This window comes from Sinocyclocheilus rhinocerous, unplaced genomic scaffold (genome assembly GCF_001515625.1).
Source record: "Sinocyclocheilus rhinocerous isolate Xijiao unplaced genomic scaffold, SAMN03320098_v1.1 scaffold20, whole genome shotgun sequence".
In the NCBI taxonomy this organism is placed as follows: Eukaryota; Metazoa; Chordata; class Actinopteri; order Cypriniformes; family Cyprinidae; genus Sinocyclocheilus; species Sinocyclocheilus rhinocerous.
Genome location: NW_015640468.1, coordinates 2,452,708 through 2,472,822, shown reverse-complemented (window position 1 = coordinate 2,472,822; position 20,115 = coordinate 2,452,708). Strand labels below are relative to the sequence as shown.

At 37.8% G+C, this 20,115-nt stretch overlaps 1 protein-coding gene across 1 annotated transcript in view; it reads right to left on the bottom strand.

Moving 5' to 3' along the window:
- Positions 1 to 2,485: 2,485 nt before the first annotated feature.
- LOC107753155 (GTPase-activating protein and VPS9 domain-containing protein 1-like) overlaps positions 2,486 to 20,115 on the bottom strand; it is a 45,057-nt gene continuing 27,427 nt past the window's right edge. Inside the window, exons 13-26 of the mRNA XM_016569277.1 lie at positions 18,381 to 18,515; positions 17,545 to 17,664; positions 15,827 to 15,904; positions 14,733 to 15,079; positions 11,903 to 11,990; positions 10,154 to 10,225; positions 9,937 to 10,077; positions 9,179 to 9,308; positions 8,894 to 9,006; positions 8,338 to 8,497; positions 8,163 to 8,222; positions 7,041 to 7,113; positions 6,753 to 6,950; positions 2,486 to 4,584 (exon numbers count right to left, since the gene is read on the bottom strand). Coding sequence (XP_016424763.1) covers positions 4,444 to 4,584; positions 6,753 to 6,950; positions 7,041 to 7,113; positions 8,163 to 8,222; positions 8,338 to 8,497; positions 8,894 to 9,006; positions 9,179 to 9,308; positions 9,937 to 10,077; positions 10,154 to 10,225; positions 11,903 to 11,990; positions 14,733 to 15,079; positions 15,827 to 15,904; positions 17,545 to 17,664; positions 18,381 to 18,515 — 1,856 coding nt within the window. The 3' untranslated portion in view covers positions 2,486 to 4,443. The remainder of the gene's footprint in view (positions 4,585 to 6,752; positions 6,951 to 7,040; positions 7,114 to 8,162; positions 8,223 to 8,337; positions 8,498 to 8,893; positions 9,007 to 9,178; positions 9,309 to 9,936; positions 10,078 to 10,153; positions 10,226 to 11,902; positions 11,991 to 14,732; positions 15,080 to 15,826; positions 15,905 to 17,544; positions 17,665 to 18,380; positions 18,516 to 20,115) is intronic.

The following is a 20,115-nucleotide window of genomic DNA, read 5'->3' as shown; positions in this document are numbered from 1 at the left end:
TCCGTTTAAAAAAACGTTTTGCACCGTTTTTGTCTGGGCTGAACGCAGCCCTGGTCATCGTTATCACCATCTTCTGGTCACGTGTGTGAGTGCGTGTGAGTGAGTGTGTGTGTGCGAGCATGTGTGTGTCTGTGTGTACTGGTTTATATATCCTGGTGGGGACTTAAACCTGACTACACACAGACTCATGGGGACTCAAATTGTGGTCCCCACGGTTACAAAAGCTTATAAATCATACAGAATGAAGTTTTTTTGAAAATCTAAAAATGCAGAAAGTTTCCTGTGAGGGGTAGGTTTAGGGGTAGGGTTGGTGTAGGGCAATATAATATACGGTCTGTACAGTATAAAAACCATTACGCCTATGGAGAGTCCCCACAAGGATAGCTGACCAGACTGCGTGCGTGTGTGTGTGTGTGTAGTCATATGTGAGCCTCACTGGACTGATGATCTGTGATTTCAGTGCCATCTGGGCTTGGCCCTCGGGCTGTTTAGATCTTCATGCAACAATCAGACATCAATATGTAACAGTTGCATTAGACAAAACCCAGTCCCAAATCCTGCATACACAATCAAATCAGCAAACCCCCAAGAACCTTTGTTTACAAACGGATAAACGACAATAACACGGCCAGAGGAATGTGTTTAGATGTGGAGCGACGACCCCATGTTGTATAATCAAAGTTTATTCATATCACTAGCCTGTTTCACCAATAAGGCCTCCATCTCACACAGCGGGCTGCCGATATCCACCCGATCTCACCTAAACAAAAGCCATCTCATCTCCCAACCAAGCGAGTCATTTCGGGTTATTAATACAACTAATTACTCTTTTTCTGGCCAAATTTGAATTTAAATGAACAATCGGAGATATCATCAAGAGAAGCAAAGGCACGCCGCTGTGTTCTTCTCCTCTGATGGAAAGATTACAATTAGAGCACTGGAGTGGTAAGGGCAGGAGAGAGAGCGAACAAGAGCCTATTACACTGAAAAAAATCTCCAATTACAAATCCACTATACAGTTGTCAGTGGTAATTAAATGTGTGGCGAGTGCGGGGGCTTTGCTATTTGTGGCGGCCTTTGTTTCGTCATATTCAAGCCCAGTGACGTGCTCGACGTGAAGGAGACAGACATCAGTGTGTAGAGATGGAGAGAATGCCAGTTTTTTTTTAAAGCAGTTACTTTCTTGTTGTTCAGCCATTCATAGATGAATAGTTTGAGATTATCGATTCTGAATAAATTCTTTCCACCATCTGACCTTGGCCACTTCAGGAGGTTATGGTCAGCGCAATTAAAACTAAATAAATAAACAGCTAGAACATAGACATCAGGACATTTAGCATAAAAATGCATGTTGCATGTTCACGGAAAGTCTTTAATTGTTTTTTTAAGAATTACGAACAGGTTTATATTAAAATCCCATAGTGTAACACACAGAATGCCTTCCCAATAGAAGTCCAAGTAAGTAATCTTATAAATGCAAGCCATTAGCCATAATTCTCTTAGCATGCTCTTCAACAGTGGACCCACATGGTACGGTAAGGATTATAAAGGTCTTAAATACAGATCGAGTACAACGCCTTACTCTCAGGCAACATACTGTTCAGATATTGAGCCAGTTCAATTCAGTTCATTTCTGTTCAGTACCCCAAAACCCTGTTTACACCAGTAAATCATTGCTGGAGTCACTTTTGCTAAAACATTGATCAAATGAATAGTAGTGTATTTTATTCAAACGCTCTCATTTTAATTAAAATTGTCCTATTGGAAATCTCAAAGATTATGCAATAAGTCTTAGGCTAGAATATTTACACATTGAGGCCATCACCTTTTATTTCTTCCAGTTAAATGCAGAACACCAAAAACACCAGCCTTTCAATCTCAAGCAAACTGTCAGAGAGAGAAAAAATCAAAACAAATAGAAACAAGTAAATCAAGATCTTCAAATATTTGCCACAGGTTACACAACCCTCAAGATGCATATTTTAGTTAGGACAGGCTTTATACACAAAAACATCAGTAAATAAGACCAAAATAGTCTGACAGCCTGAACCATTCGAGATATTGAGATGTTCAATCAATAACACCCGATTCCACATTACAGAAAATGTTGAAAAGGCGAAAAAAAAAATTATATCACATTATAATTTAAAAAGGAACAAGACAAATATATTCCGTTATAACATTTATATAAAATATAAATGATCTATTATATAGAATATAAATATTATATAGAATATAAATGTTATAGATACATGGTAGTAACCGGCAATATAGAATCCATGCACCATTCGAATCAGAAAGAAAGAAAAAAAAAGTATATACAGAGCTCTAAAGGCTACAAAAGCTAGAGGAAAAGAACACACTACAACATTTTATTCATCCCTTTATGTACACAGTTGGAGGTAGAACTAATTGTTCCAAGTGCATCTACTATATTTAGGACCAAAATCAACACCAAGCCCTCAGTGTTTGCTTTTAGATGTTAGGGAGCAACACTGACAGACAGATTTGAAGCGGGAAACTCTGACAACCACATAAAATATTAAGGATACATTTCGTTTTCCCTAGCTCTACTCGTGTGCAAACGTTAGTGGGAAGTTTGGATCTAATAAAGATCATTTAAGAATGACACAGAGCATGATGTTATTGATATTCCTGTTTAAATAATATACTGTGCTGTTATTCATTTGATATCAACAGCAAAAACTGTTATGAAGAATATGTGCTAGCTGTGACGGGGTTATGACACAAGGTAGCCTGTATCAATACATATATTCTCCTCAACATCAATACACTAGCATTGATAATGATGCCACAGTGTTAAAATGTTCTTTGCCATCTAAGCTCAAAAAACACAGTGTTAGAAAAAAATGCAAAAATTGATGCTTGTCTCTGGGGCAGTACTTTTAAAGGGACCGGTTTGTACCTTATCCACCCCTAATAGTTGTGTATTTGTACCTTAGAGTATTAATATGTGCATTTAAGGTACTACTATGAACCTTTTAGGGGTAAATATGGTGTCCCTTTGAGGGTAGGTCCCAGTGACAAGCTATTGTACCCCTATTTTTGCAATTTTTTTTTTCTGAGAGTAAACCTCAAATTACACAAAAATGTTCCTCCTAACTCATAGCTCTACTTGGGAACTGCATTATAAAAATAACAGTGATTTAATCCTACAAAAGTAAGAACTCTGAAACAATACATGGAATTTAAAGACAAGAAAAGGTCAACAGCAAACTCAGCAAAAATATATCTTGGGGACACAAGCAATAACTATCATCTAAGACCATACTGTAAGACCCAGCAGTCAATTCTCCACCTATTCAACACAAATAACAATCCACATACTGAACGTCCAAATGTGGGGGGTGTTTCTACTTGGCATGCTGTACTTTTTATTTCAGGTTTGTTATTAATAGCATAGTGACGTTTAGCCAGGCTTGACTTTGACAGATCCGACTTCTTCACTTCAATGAAAGACGCAAGAAACGCAAAATGTGGCAGAAAATCCACCACAACTAAAAGAACAAGTGTTACTGCAAATATCTGCAAGGCACTAATTTACAACTATCCGCTAATGTGAAGACACCCTGTTTTAGCAGCTCTCTGTGAGACTGAAACATTTCTAGAACTTGTTTCCTCAACTGAACCGTGTGCATCTGCCCAACAACTAATTCATGGAACAAGTCAGTAAATATAATAAAACATTAAATACAGGAGTTAAGTAATAAATACATTTTATTTTATATAAATATGTGGGCCCTTATTTCCAAATTGTCTGGGAAACGTAGGAAAGAATGAATGTACAATAATGACAACACCTGTTTACATTCATAGAACAAGCTGCCCTATTAAAATAATGGCATGTTTAATTTGAGAAACTGTAACATTGATACACTGGCAGCATCTATAGTGATGCGTACTTTGATATGACTCGGCGTGTGACTGTTAGCTTTGAACGGGGTGAGATTGCACGGTTTATACAAGGAGGACAGAATCATGGATTCCCCTCAGAAGCGTCCCGACACATGATCGATGCAGGTAGTTCCTGGTCCCTTTTTCATTTGATAGGTATGTTTTAACAGAGCTAATTACTTGCTAAATCTGTGTTTAATATAAAATTTGATTCTAAGCCCCAGCACCTCCCCAGTACTACAGAAAAAGACGTGGGTTATAAGCGAGATCAGTAGAGAGTGGCAATGTCGCCACCTGCCGCATTATTTGTTTTCATTTGTTTAATACCCCAGCGCAGTAAAACCTGTCATGATCATATCTAATGTTTGATCGATTTTAAACTTGAAGTGTTTTTGCCTCTATGTACAGCTATACAGACTGAGGCGATGCCACGCTGTGCGTTCTCGATGAAGGGGAGAGTAGTCGTCCGCGCTGTCCTCTCTCTCTCTCTCCTTCCTACAGTCTACCCATACAGGTGGCTGTTCTGCTTCACTTGCGATCGTCGATGGTTTTAATGAATTCCACGGCGGCAGTGAACTGCATCCACCAATAGCACTCCTCCCCGCTCAGTCTGCTGGCGTAGAAATTATTGATGTACTGAATGGTGGACAGAAGGCAGGGAGGGTTTGCCTGGAGGGAGGGAGAGAACGAACGAGAGGGGGGAATTAACGTACGAGTTAACATCTGACCACCCACATTGTGCATGCTTACACATTCAAGCGCACTTACAAGTTTAGAAAATCTGGTGTGGGCGTGTGCATAGCAAATGCAAATAGGTATGGGGTGCGGAAAACTGAAAAAACACTGCACAAAATAACAAAACTTACACGCATCAAGCAAACGAAATAACTCTAGCATTAGGATCAGTGCATTAACTTTGTTTCTGAAGACTTGACAGGTTTTAACCTTGAAGCAAACTAGCATTCAAAAGTTTGTAACTTTTTTAAAGAAATTAATACTTTTATTTAGCAAGGGTGCATAAAATCGATCAAGAGCGACAGTAAAGAGAATTTTTTTTCTAATAAAACCTGTTCTTTTTACATTTTTGATCAAATAAATGCAGTCTTGTACAGCATAAGAGAGACTTCTTTCAAAAACATTTTTAAAAAAAACGTACCAAACCCAAAACATTTGAGCGGTAATGTATATAAAATTAACTTCCAGAATAAAAATTTCCTGATAATTTACTCACACCCATGTCATCCGAGATGTTCATGTCTTTCTTTCTTCAGTCGAAAAGAAATTAAGGTTTTTGAGGAAAACATTCCAGCATTGTTCTCCATATAATGGACTTCAATGGTGGCCAAAGGGTTGAAGGTCCAAATTGCAGTTTCAATGCAGCTTCAAAGGGCTCTACATGATCCCAGCCGAGGAATAAAGGTCTTATCTAGAGAAATTATGTCATTTTCTAAAAAATAAAAAAAATAAAAAATTTATATACTTTTTAACCACAAATGACATCTTGCACTAGCTCGACTTCACGCATTACGTAGTCACGTTGGGAAGGTCACGCATGACATAGACGGAAGTACCGACCCAGCGTTTACAAAACGAACGTGCAAAGAAAGTAGGGCTGGGTATCGATTCAGGATTCACGTTAATCAGATCTTGTTTTAAATGTGTGCTGAAATAAATCCCGGAAAAGATCGATTCGCGGCTTTTGAGAATCGATATCGAATCGACGTCATTTTAAAAAATGATTAATCGAAAAATCGATTTTTTTTGCCCAGCCCTAAAAGAAAGTCAAACACCCTTTACAAAAAAGGTCAAACAACGATGTCGGACGATTTTGAAGTTGGAGGAGAAAATGAGATGGAGTTACACCCTACCCTATCTTTCTGAACCAGAGTATACAGATGAAGAGCTAACCACACGTGACTTTTCCACTGTGATTACGTGATGTGTCCAGCTAGTGCTAGACCAGCATTTGTGGTTAAAAAGTATATAAATTTTAATTTTTTTGAAAATTACCTATTTTTTCGCTACATAAGACACTTATTCCTCGGCTGAGATTTTGTAGAACCCTTTGAAGCTGCACTGAAATTGCAATTTGGACCTTCAGCCCATTGGGTCCCATTGAAGTCCATTATATGTTGACAAATCCTGGAATGTTTTCCTCAAAAACCTTAATTTCTTCGCAACTGAAGAAAGAAAGACATGAACATCTTGGATGACATAGGAGTGAGTCAATTATCAGGAAATTTATATTCTGGAAGTGAACTAATCTTTTAAATAGAATAATCTACAACAGTTTCATTTTTAAAATGTCATTTGTAGCAGTGATGCACAATATATTGGTACCATATCAGCTACTGGCTAATATAGTGTTTGTTTGTTTTTTTTAATTAATGTAATTTTTTTCAAAAATATTTTTAATTTATTGTATCAGTGGAAATAAAATTGTTCAGCTGGTTTTAAGCATCAGGGAGGCAAAAACAAAGGCATATTAGGCATCTTTTTAAAGGACAAAGCAATGGATCCTGCTCTCATGAAACTGCAAGTTGCTTGTATTTGAAAGGATATGCAGTTTTTCATTACGTCTTAAAGCTGCTTAATAAAGTCATTATGTGTTGTGGATGTACTGTAGTTGTGATTACAGAACAAGCTGAATTTATTTAATGAACTTCTAAAGAGATATTTTTATTAAATACCAAAGAATATTTGATTACTTAGAAGACACCAATGCTTATGGGCCTTAGTGCCAACTATCAGAAATTATAATTTGTACTGTTACAGAATGCACAACACACTTAATGCAATTATGAACATTAACACTCTAAGGTTGTCTCTTAACTCACTTTAATCAGGACAAAGACGAGCACAGGGACAAAGTCGTCAGCCCCGGGTACAGCGTCCTCATTGGCCAGGCTGAGCAGGTTCATAATTGTGGAGCACATGCGCAGGATACACTGTACTTTATCTCGTGGGGTCTTATAGGCATTGATGGTCCTGATCTCAGCCTGTGCTGAGGGCCATGGTGCCTCCTTCAAATAGACCTGCATAGATTCACACACACACAAAGATCAAATTGCTATTTTTCTGTCTTTGTTTCTTACTATATTTTGAGACATAGTGCAAATGGTTACCTCCGGGATCTGCAGGGCTTTGTGATTGGCCGTCACCACTTTGGACAGACGCTGAATGTGCTCCAGGAATAGCCTTGAATAAAGGAGACATACCATTAACCACTTTTCTTGTGCAAATAAACAAGATCTCGCCCATCCCCATTTCAAATGGCTGTGCTTTTATCGTTTGCGATATACTGGTAAAAATGCTCCCCATGATAAGAATTAGTCTTCTCGTGATAACAACGATAAAACCTAGTTGTTGACATATTTCTGTTTTCGACCGTGTGGAGTGCCATGGCGGAAAGCAGACGTGAAACTGATGAAGAGTTTATAGCTAAATGAGGAGCTGCCTCTACAATCTGGGACTGGTTTGGTCAAGGCTGTGCAGTGCTACAAAAAAAATCTGTCTGTGCAATGAATAAATGTACTACAGTAGCACGATATTTTATAGTATTCTATACAGTGATAAAGGCAAGTGATAAAAGTGATAAACTGATTAGCATTGCATTATAAATATACTTTATTCTTATAAAAATACCCAAGATGGCTTGAAGAACACAGATAAACCATATATTGTCACAATCATGTTTATTGTCTTCATGTTTGGTCAGTTTAAGCATTTCTATCTTTTAACTCCGCTACAGCGATAGATGGATGTCTTATATATATATATATAGCTGATGTCTTCTTTGTCCATATTAGGGATTTCCTGGAACGTCATAAGTTCTATTACTGTGATGCATATGAGGAGTTTCTGCGCGAGGGCGGTAAAAATAGGAAAGATAATACTTCTCTCTAAACAGAGTTTTTTTTAATATGAATATGAATTATCGTCATTGATATTGCGTTATCGCAATAAATACAAGAAAATATTGTGATATAGTCCATATCGCCCATCCCTAATTAAATTTTTTTTTTAATATTTAGTGTTTAATATGCAGGCATAAACATGATTTTGTACTAATGAGATTTCATTGTGGGCGGGGCTATCCAGTGCAATGCGATAAAGACAGAAACCATTTGACTGACAAAATGTCAGACAGATTAGTATAGAGGAGGTTGCTTAATGCATCACATCTGGTTTAGACACTATGTGGAAACTAACAGAAATAAGGAAGAAGGTTTTATGAGTTTCCTCACTCGTCTCTGTGGATGTCCCCATCCTGATTGGGGTAGAATGCCAGTTTGAAGATGGTGATTCATAGTTGTGTGTGAGAGAAGTGAGTAAAAGAGAGAAACAATGTGACTAAGTTAGTGAGACATTAAGAGAGAGAGAAAGATAGAGAGGGAGAAAATAAGAGAGTAATGTGTGTACTTGTAGTCCTCTGCCATGGCACTGAGCAGTCTTCTGCAGGTGCGGGGGTCGAGGTGGCTGACGCAGCGCGTAGTCTCCTGGATCTGAGCCATCTGGTTCTTATCCTGCAGGTTAATGGCCTCCGCCAGCTGCACCTTCAGAAAGCACACAATCTCGTTGTCTGAGGAGAGAGAGGAGACAGGGGCCAGACATAAATGCACAGCGTTTTGAACCTCAAAACCTGTGGAACAGCTACTTTCACCCCATGTGTACAGAGCTACGAAAACTTTAGTTCAGATGAAGGTTCCTTTTAAACAGGACTGTACCCTAGCATAAAAAAAAAAATAATAATAATAACAACAACAACAATAATTTATAAAATAATAATAATAATAATAAATAATAGTAGTGTTAATAATAATCATTATAGTATTAGTATTAATTATTATAAATAGTATTCATTTATTATTGTCATCATTATTATTATTACAAACTAAAAGAAACATATTACAACTTTGTAAAAAGTATAGCATAAGTCAAGTATAGATAATAGGAGATAATATGGATAGTAAGTAACCTTCAGGATCTGCATGGTCTGGGAGACCGTTACGTGTTGTTGCCGGTGGAATGATGGGAAATACAACTGAATCTGCAGAGCACAGCGCCAGGCGTAGCTTTTTCTTAATATCACTGCAGAGATACAACAGACAGATTATGCACACATAAGGTCAAAATTCACTCATCATTCTGATTGTTAAATGTTCATTGCCATTTTGGTTCCTGAGATTTAGACTTTCAGAATGTACTGATTTTACTTGCAAGAGAAAAAAATTGTGAGTGACAGTTTGTTTGTCTAAGAGACCTGAAGGAGAATGTCTTGTCCTGAGGTGGCGCTGTCTGACTGGCAGAGTCTGGAAGGTCATCTGCAGAGATGTTCTGCAGAGCTTCATCTTTAGGGGAGTCGTGCTCACTGTCTACTTCTCTACAAGGCTCTGTAAAAACAGTGACAAAACAGCAGATGACGAACTGTTTCACTGATACATTTTGTCTAACAGATAAGAGTAAGCAGCAACATAAGCAGTGTTGGGGAAGCAATTTAAAAAATGTAGTCAAGCTACTCTTATAGTTATAGGAAAGTTGCTAACAAAAGCTATTATACCTTCGTATTTAATTTCACAATTTAACATTTTGCTACAAAATAATGAGAGGAACTTCTGCACACTGATTCGCTGATGAATCTGTAAATTATTCTTGATGTATTGAAGTTTATGCCATATCAGCTTCACAGGCTATTTAACGTCAGATACAGATTCAACCTTGAATATATATAAAGAATACAATAAATAAATAATTTCATAAAATTCAACTTGGAGAAAAAAAAAGACTAAATTCTGTATATACATAAAAACTCCATAAAATATTATGTGATAAAAAATCATTAAATGCCACACATGAGGGGACAATACCTGAGAGGACAAGCTACAGTGTCTGTATCAGACTACTATAAAATGTTAGAAGCATCACTACTTCCAGTTATTTACTCCACAATACAGAAGAAAGAGAGTGTGTACCATTTTGGGTATTTCTATATTATAGTATGAATAATATCATATGACAAACCTTGTCCAATATAAGTTCCAGCAAGTGCCCCATCACTGTGGGTGGGTCGTTTCTCCATGATGTACTTGTACTTGTCCATTATTGCCTCTGCTGACTGGGTCTTAGAGCTCTGCCTGAGCGCTGAAGGCTCATCTGGTATACCTGAGATGCATACACACGTGATCAGCTTGGACAATGGCTGCAGTGAGTGTATGACAAGAGTTAAATGGAAGCAGACCTTGTGGTACCCTTTCCACTCCTTGCTCGTCTTTTTCTGGCTTGTCCCGCTTTCGGAGTCCTGCGATCGGCACTGCAAAAATTAACAGAAGTAGTTATTCTCACAAAAATCGCACAACGCTGCAGCCGTGCTCCTACAAGGCAAACCTCAAGACACGGACCCTCTCCAGTCCACTGTACCAAATGGACGAACATGCTTTGAATGTATTTGCTCCACACAGCCACTACCAAATATTCAGTAATGGGGAACTAAAACAGGAAGCATGTCACTACTAAGTGCAAACACACAGATGTGGGCCTCTGTGCTGCAGAATGCCATGTGTATGTGCAAAAAAAAAAAACAGATGAGATTGTCTTTATATGACAAGTCTATGAAAATTGAGGTTCTGATACCAAAATTTCAATAGTTAACAAGGACAGCAAAATTTATTGACTCTCAACACTAATTTTGATTCCACAACAAAAAGTAATATGCAAGGAAACAAGCTTGTTCTTTTAATTAAATTTAAAAAAAGTTTACATTAATTTGTATTATTCATTTTAATTTTGACTTGACACCAAAGTAGGTAGTATTTTTCAGTAGTTTTTGTATTCCTACAGCAAATTATGCATCTTTTTCAAGTGCATTTGAGCAAAATCCTTTTATACAGTTCAACCAGCAACCACTACAAAATAAATTATGGAAATCCAAGATGGCTGCATGAATGAAAAGATGAAGCTTGACTGTGTTGCGTCACAGCTCTAGCCGTCACACAGTGGCGAAGAGAAGTCTACACGAGCTAGCAAATATTCGGGCTGCTAGTGTACAGCACTAAACTGAGTGGGAGAGAGCTTGAAGAGTGGGTTACCTGGGAGTTCACCCTCTGCTGTCCAATAGAGCACTGTGTGAGGAACACAGACAGCAACAGACAGGGTTGGGCTTCACACACACAAACTTTTTGCCCGAGCCATGCTAAATGCTAATTGCTAATGAGCCTTAGAAAGTTAGACTAATTGGAGTTGCATTTGGGAGTTTGGCTGTCCAAAAGTTGTTGTTTTTTTGTTTTGTTTTGTTTTTTTGGAAAGAAATTGATACTTTTAATCAGCAAGGATGCATTAAATTGATCATACGTGACAGTAAAATTATTTATAATGTTACAATAGATTTCTATTTTTCAAATAAATGCTGTTCTTTTGAACATTACATTCATCAAAGAATTGTAAAAAAAAAAAATTGTATAAAATAGAATATATATTTTATACCCCACACATTTAAACGTACATGGTAATTCCATTAAAAACATCTTTCCTGTAAAATGATCAAACATCTAAAAGAAAAGAACAGTCAATAAAAAAAATCCTTGATTTTTAAAATGAATATTTGTGTTCTTAAAGATGAAAATCAGAAAGACAAATTTTTCTCCAATTAGAAATACTGATTCACAAATGCAATAATCCAAATACACATTTAAAGTTTTGCACATTCAAATTTTGCACACTTATAAAGTATGGATGCACGTTACAGCAGTGACCATATCAGTATTAGTCAATATTAATGTTTTTAATTGTATTGCCATGATTCCAATTGAACCAATAACAGAAGCAGATACTATCAGCACTTTTCCCCTATTCAAAAAGAATGCTTTTTTTCTATACCAGCTATTTCCATATTTAAATGCAATTTTCTAGCCATTGACCACTGATCCACAGGATGAAAGCAGACATGTACCCATTGAAAAAACCTTCAGGAAATAAGAGTTGGGCTTCTCACCTTTAGGAATGGCAGGAACAAAGCGCTTCTTCCACCAGGGTCTGTTCCTATCAGACTTCTCATCATCGCTGTCCTTTCTGTCCTCAGACTGCACACATACAAAAACATGATTATTTAAAGTAGTTGTTCACTCAAACACTTACATTCTGCCAATTACTTGACCTCAAGTAACTTGAACCCTGAACGAAGAAAAAGTTTTTTAAATTTAAGTTAAAATTTATGGAACATAGTTAACTTGAGTAGATTTTGAGAATTTTTTTCCAGAAATTAAAATTTTACATAGAGGAAGATTTTTCTACTCATTTAATTTTAATAATTTGATTTTTAAACGAAAGAAAACGTAAACTGATCAAAAGTAACATAAAAGAATGTATACTCTTACAAAAGATATCTAATTTAAAAATATGCTGTTCTTTTTGAACTTCAAATTCATTAAAAAAATAAATCATGGTTTCCACAAAAATATTAAGTAGCACAACTGTTTTCAACATTTATAATAATACGAAATATTTCTTGAGCAGCAAATCAGCATATTAGAATGATTACTGATGGATCATGTGACACTGCAGCCTGGAGTAATGGCTGCTAAAAATTCAGCTTTGCATCACAGGAATAAATTACATTTTAAAATATAATAAAATAGAAAACAGTTATTTTATATATTATAATATTGATGCTGTAATGCAAATACCGTATTGTCCCGAATATAAGACAATGTTTTTTTCTTGGAAATACATCTGAAAAAACGCGGTCGTCTTATATTCAGGGTCTAGACTTTGACATGTCAATAATACACACACAACAATAGGTGGCGCCAAATACGCATAAAACGAGTGTGCCATGAAATACGTAATGTAATGCGTGTTGTAAAGATCGCGAGTAAAAACAAAAGAAAAAGAAAACCTTACAGCTGCACGAGTCGTGACTGTCACGTTAGCCTGATGGCACCAAACTCCCTTTGCGATTTTAAAACGTAAGACAGTACCCAGATCTGAAGACTACAGTAAGATTTAACTTCTACTGTTAATAAGATGTTGGTAGGCTACTATTAGATGGATAGCCTAAATGTCCTAATTCAGATGGGCTACCAGTTTTTTTTATTTTTTTTTATGGTATATCAAAAAGTGTATATTTTTTAAATGTGATTGTTGGTACATTTTACCAGTTTTTACCATACTTTCAAAACAAAAATTAAAATAGGAAAAATATGCAATATGAAAATAATTGAAGACAAAATGTGTTTTACTGAGAAAAAACAAGATCTGGTTTTTAAAAAGCCTTTTTCCAAAAGGTACATCTGGAAAAAGGGGGGGTCGTCTTATAATCAGGGTCATCTTATATTCGGGCCAATACGGTACTACATTTTATTTATTTAATTTTAATGTCTATTTTTGAATCACAGTCATGTGAAATGCAGATGAAATTGTCATTAAAATCTCAAAAAAAAAAGAAGAAGAAGAAGAACAAAAGAACAAAAATGAAGCCTATGTTAAGGACCATTATTATAAAGATAAATGAATTTGATAATTAATAATTGAAAATACATTTTCATTTTTTAAATGTATTCGTTTTATTTTTGAGGTGTTTGCCTTCCTTAAAAAAGTGTGCTGTTGCTAAACCTGCGAGACAGTAAACCCCTTCTGCACAGGGACAGGAAATGACATTGAGGTGATGTAGTTGCCATGCAATCTGTCTGTTTGTCAATAGGTCATCCTCTGAACAAGCACCGAGCCATAAACCCTAAACCTTAATGATATGCTTTATGGTACATGGGTGGACTGCACAGTAGGCTGATGCTGATTACCCAAGATTACGCAGGGTTTGAATAGGGATTGTAATCTGCTCGTAACTCATGTTTGCTCAGCGCAGATGTGCAGCCATTGTCATGAATGACGACAGAGCTAAGAGACCACCCTGTATTCAAGAGCGCATGACAATCATCTTAAATGAAAGCAGCAAATCAGCATATTAGAATGATTAAGCAGCAAATCAGCATATTAGAAGCCTGGAGTAATGGCTGCTAAAAATTCAGCTTTGCATCACAGGAATAAATTACATTTTAAAATATAATAAAATAGAAAACAGTTATTTTATATATTATAATATTGATGCTGTAATGCAAATACCGTATTGTCCCGAATATAAGACAATGTTTTTTTCTTGGAAATACATCTGAAAAAACGCGGTCGTCTTATATTCAGGGTCTAGACTTTGACATGTCAATAATACACACACAACAATAGGTGGCGCCAAATACGCATAAAACGAGTGTGCCATGAAATACGTAATGTAATGGTGTTGTAAAGATCGCGAGTAAAAACAAAAGAAGCAGAAAACCTTACAGCTGCATGAGTCGTGCCTGTCAGGTTAGCCTGCTGGGACCAAACTCCCTTTGTGATTTTAAAACGTAAGACAGTACCAAGATTTGACGACTACAGTAAGATTTAACTTCTACTGTTCATAAGATTTTGGTAGGCTACTATTAGATGGATAGCCTAAATGTCCTAATTCAGATGGGCTACCTGTTTTTTTTGTTTTTTTTATGGTATATCAAGAAGTGTATATTTTTTAAATGTGATTTGTTGGTACATTTTACCAGTTTTTATCATACTTTCAAAACAAAAATTAAAATAGGAAAAATATGCAATATGAAATTAATTGAAGACAAAATGTGTTTTACTGAGAAAAAACAAGATTTGGTTTTTAAAAAGCCTTTTTCCAAAAGGTACATCTGGAAAAAGGGGGGTCGTCTTATAATCAGGGTCGTCTTATATTCGGGCCAATACGGTATAGATAAATAATACTGATTACACAAAACCATTTTTCTCACCTCTCCTTTGAGAGAATCCTTGCTGGGAGAGGAGGTGGGTCCTGTGGAATAAGCCCCAGCCGGGTCTCTCTCCTCCATCATGGTCCTGCGGTTCAGTCCGGGATCACTGTTGGGTCTGCGGCCAGCGGACACCACATCTGTGCTGCGGCTCCTGACCAGCCTTTCAGGGTAAGAGTGCCTCTGTTTGGGATGCTCCAGGTCACTCTGCACCAAGTGGGGGGCGAAGAGGGGTGGACGAGGCTCCTGGTGGCCCATAATGCTGGCCTCTGGAATAGGCGGGTCAGGGGGAGGGTGAGGGGGCCGGGGATAGTGCACCTTGGGCCGCACGATGGTGCCAGTGGACGAACCTGCAAAGACATTTGACCCAAATTTAGAGGGTTTTTGCTTTTGTATTTAATCATGTCACTGGCTAAACTCTATTCCTGTGAGAAAAACGTTTTTGCAAATTGATATTTGCAACATAACCTCCAGTTTTTGATAAACAAAACTAGAGCCAGGGTCGTGACATGACTTCTGTTTAACTGGCATTCATAAAAAAGGTTGCATGCGCACTGTCAGCAGGAGTGTTTGTTTGTGTGTGTGTGTGTGTGTGTGTGTGTGTGTGTGTGTATGCACACGCACGCGCGCGCTTGAGAGAGCTGTCAGAGTCAGACAGACCTCAGGTGAAAGTAGGCCACCTGTTCCAAGGGTACAGCATCTCTGCTGTGTGCGTTCCAATGCCAGCCCTGTGCCACTAGCTCAGTGGGGACGGGCCGCTGAGCCAAAACGCCTGCAGTGAGGTCTAGCAACCTGTCATCCCCTCACCTTGCCCCACACACATATTCTCACATTGTCTCTCCAACACATTTATACAACTTTCCATTGTAGATTTGTAGGCTTTGACAAACACAAATCAAATTTAGCTTTTGAAAACCCTCTATTCTACTAGAATGGGCCATAATAGGATAGAAATCTGGCAAGTGCTTGCTTTATTTCACAGCGCACACGCTGTTTAGTGGGCTCTTGTCATTAGGTACATTAATGGCACTCCTTTTTAGCTCTTACATGTGAAAGTACTGCATTCTACAGCAGTGCATGCTGGGAAGTGACATTACCTTCTCCAGAGGAGAGGGGATCGAACATGGCCAGCAGTGAATCTGCTTGAGAGGGTGCACAGGATAGACTGTGAGCTCCTAGAGAGGTGGAAGAACGGGGGGTGCATAAAGGGATAACGTAAATGAGTGACAAAGGACATGTTAGTCCCACACCAGAAATCCCAAGAAACATATTCAACAGCTGTGCAGGATAAGAATTAATAATAATAAAAATAAAAAAAAACATTATGTCTGAAGATAAAACGTTTGACATACTCCTTTATAGATGTGTTTAAGACCCTAACAAAACTTAAAGATGCACCAAGTTATTATATGTTTATATGTTTTGCTGGCTCTTATCACCTTTAAACAACTGATATGTTAGCATTATGCAGTCTGCTAACCTCTGCTAAGAGCCAGTGATTATATAAAATGTTATGGCCATTGGACAATAACATTAGCCATTTTTTGTTTTTGAAAGAAGTCTCTAATGCTCACCAAGGGTGCATTTATTTGTTCAAAATATAGTAAAACAGTAATGTTATCAATATAAAATAACTGTTTCCTAAGTCTTTATTTACTTTTGATTGATTTAATCCATCCTTAAATCGATTTAATCCATCCAGTTGAATCATTTCCCAGCAAGGGATAACAGCCATGATAACCACCTTGACGTCTTGACAGCCACAGTGAGGCTCTACTTGTGTTATACATTTACATCTTAAGGAGTAAAACTTTCTTAGTGCATCTCGGAGTACAAAGCACAGTGTGTGAGTGAGTGTGTGTGTGTGTATGTGTGTGTGTGCCCAATCAGTCACTTGATTGTGTGTTTGTACCATGAGCAGAGTCCTCTCCATCTGGGCTGGTCACGGAGTCTTTGCCTCCAAAATCTGAGCTGCACTCTGAGCGTAGGTCTTCAATCTTATTCTCCAGAGGAGAGGGGATCGAACATGGCCAGCAGTGAATCTGCTTGAGAGGGTGCACAGGATAGACTGTGAGCTCCTAGAGAGGTGGAAGAACGGGGGGTGCATAAAGGGATAACGTAAATGAGTGACAAAGGACATGTTAGTCCCACACCAGAAATCCCAAGAAACATATTCAACAGCTGTGCAGGATAAGAATTAATAATAATAAAAATAAAAAAAAACATTATGTCTGAAGATAAAACGTTTGACATACTCCTTTATAGATGTGTTTAAGACCCTAACAAAACTTAAAGATGCACCAAGTTATTATATGTTTATATGTTTTGCTGGCTCTTATCACCTTTAAACAACTGATATGTTAGCATTATGCAGTCTGCTAACCTCTGCTAAGAGCCAGTGATTATATAAAATGTTATGGCCATTGGACAATAACATTAGCCATTTTTTGTTTTTGAAAGAAGTCTCTAATGCTCACCAAGGGTGCATTTATTTGTTCAAAATATAGTAAAACAGTAATGTTATCAATATAAAATAACTGTTTCCTAAGTCTTTATTTACTTTTGATTGATTTAATCCATCCTTAAATCGATTTAATCCATCCAGTTGAATCATTTCCCAGCAAGGGATAACAGCCATGATAACCACCTTGACGTCTTGACAGCCACAGTGAGGCTCTACTTGTGTTATACATTTACATCTTAAGGAGTAAAACTTTCTTAGTGCATCTCGGAGTACAAAGCACAGTGTGTGAGTGAGTGTGTGTGTGTGTATGTGTGTGTGTGCCCAATCAGTCACTTGATTGTGTGTTTGTACCATGAGCAGAGTCCTCTCCATCTGGGCTGGTCACGGAGTCTTTGCCTCCAAAATCTGAGCTGCACTCTGAGCGTAGGTCTTCAATCTTATTGGGGATGTCCTCTGACGTGGCACTGATGCCTGCACAAACAATATGCAACAAATCAGCAAAGCCTCCAATTATAAATCACAGAAGGAAATATATTACCTATGAAGCTGTGAAGTAGTTTGAGGAAACTTTGGCATGACATACTACCTATAAAACAAGAAACAAATGACAAAAAAACACTTTGTTCTGCTGCCTTAGCAAAACTAGCTTGCAGTTTGACTGTGCATATATCTCTCAGATCTCCAGAATAGTTCAGAGAGTAAGCAAAAGTCTAGCGTGTAAGTGATGGAGTGGTGGCCATGTTGAACAGCCAATCTCATTTCAAGCTCTTCATGGAAGCGGGGAAACCATGACAATGCTCCCTTGAGCACACAAAGAGGTCAGGAGAATCCCCAGGGAGGTCAGAGTAAGTGAACGAGAGATGGAAGCGGCAAGATTGAACGAAGGAGGAAGTAAAGGCGATCCATCTGCCAAAGTCCTCAGGGAAAACTCCCCACAAGTAGTCTTTCGGGAGTTTGCCGTTGTCTTACATGGCTATTTGTCTTCATCAGCATGTCAGGGAAGAAGAGACGCTGAATAAAGAACTCAGCAAGGCAGAGAATAACATTCAAATGTGACAAGCAAGATGTTAAAACCTTTGGATTGTTGAATTCTGCAAGTTCATGTTTGCACAATTCTGCGATTCCAGATTGACAGCGGTTGCTCATTTGAACGCATTTAGACAATTAGGCTTTTGTGTATGTGTTACCTGAAACGACACTGAGTCCCGGGGTGCTGGGCCGGGAGCTGACCTCTCTGACCTCGGTGTCATCTGAAGTGCTACCCACACCTGAGCAGCTCTCCAGCTCCTGCAGTCGTTCTTCCTGCTTCAGGTCTGCAGCTTCTGCAACACAGATTCATTAACTGTAGAAAACAGCGTATCCTCACACACAAAAATACACCCAGGGCATCGCCGTGGAGGGCTCTCATTTATGTGCTCATTTGTAATAATGCAGGTCTCAACTGGTCTTCGGAGTCCACTTTTCCACTGCCTAGAACTGAAACAAACCCCAGCAAAGGAAAAAAACAATCACTTATTCTCTCTTTCTAGTGTTTGTGATGCAAAACGGGCAGGGAGACAAGACCACACACAGACTGCCGTATGCCTGCAACTGGCACAGTCTGGTTTTACATTATTTCTGATTCACAATTGCATGATCCATAACATAATCAACCCTGTTTACAGGAATATCATTAGGGTTGTCACAACAACCGAATTTCAGTAATGGATACCAATATCATTGAAATTTAAAAATTCCTGATACAACAACAAAAACGTAATATGCTACTGAACACACCGGTTTAATTAAAAAGTTAAATGCCTATTATGTTAATTATCCAAATGAACTAAAACAATGGAATATGTTATTAAAATGTTTATTCAAGTAAATGGTCAGTAATAAAGAAAAAGAACAGTGAGTGATGTCAATTAAAATATTATTATTAATTATTATTATTATTAAGGCTGCATTGACACTTTAAAGGTGACATCAGATGCCCATTTTTCACAAGCAGGTATGATTCTTTAGGGTCTTCATGTGCATTTCGGTGCATGTCTCTTTAAATGCTAATGAGCTCTGCTCACCCCACCCCTCTCTTCCGTGAAAGAGCAAAGGCGATTTGCAAATAATCATAAGAAATATAAAGTGCGGGTCTTACTTCTTCTGGAGGTGCAGCTGGATCACGTACAGTGGGTACTGATCCATCCTTGAGTTTTAACTTTTTAGCTAAATCTGCACTGAATTGTCCCTCGTTCAGAAAGCAGTCTGGAGTAAAATGATTCGGGCAAACATAGACACATTAAGGTAGGTCGGGGGGTGCATTCCCTTCAAAAACAAAGGTAATCCACTGCGTCTTCAGTGGCTCAGATGTCAGGAGTAAACGACCACTGCTATGTTCATTCTTACATCCAACAACAAAACACCTCAATCGCTTAGGAGTCATTCTTGTCTACATCTGCTCCGGCGTCGAAAAACAATGGTGGACAGTTTACAGCTCACTCAGGACGGGTCTATGCTAAAACGGCAGTGTCCGTCAACAGTCTTGGGAGGGGCCTGTGCAAAGTGACGTCACTTTGCCAATAATCTGTGAACGGCTTGCTCTGAGAAAGTGCTTATGATTCATGGGGATTTAAAAACAAGTGCTGGGTGGATTTTTATCATTATAGGGTGGTTGTGTACACACACTGCCAACACACATTTAAGTTCAAACACCATGTAAAAGTGAATTTTGCACCTGATGTCCCCTTTAAGTCCCAAAGCACAGATCCAATGCTTTAATACAAATGTTTTCTTTATTTGCTTTTTTTTTTTGCCCCAATTGATTCATTCACATAGTTTTCCTACCAAAAATTGTAACAGAAATGCAAAAAAAAAAAAAAATTTACATGACCCAGATATATATATACATATATATACATATATATATATATATCACCTGAGTCA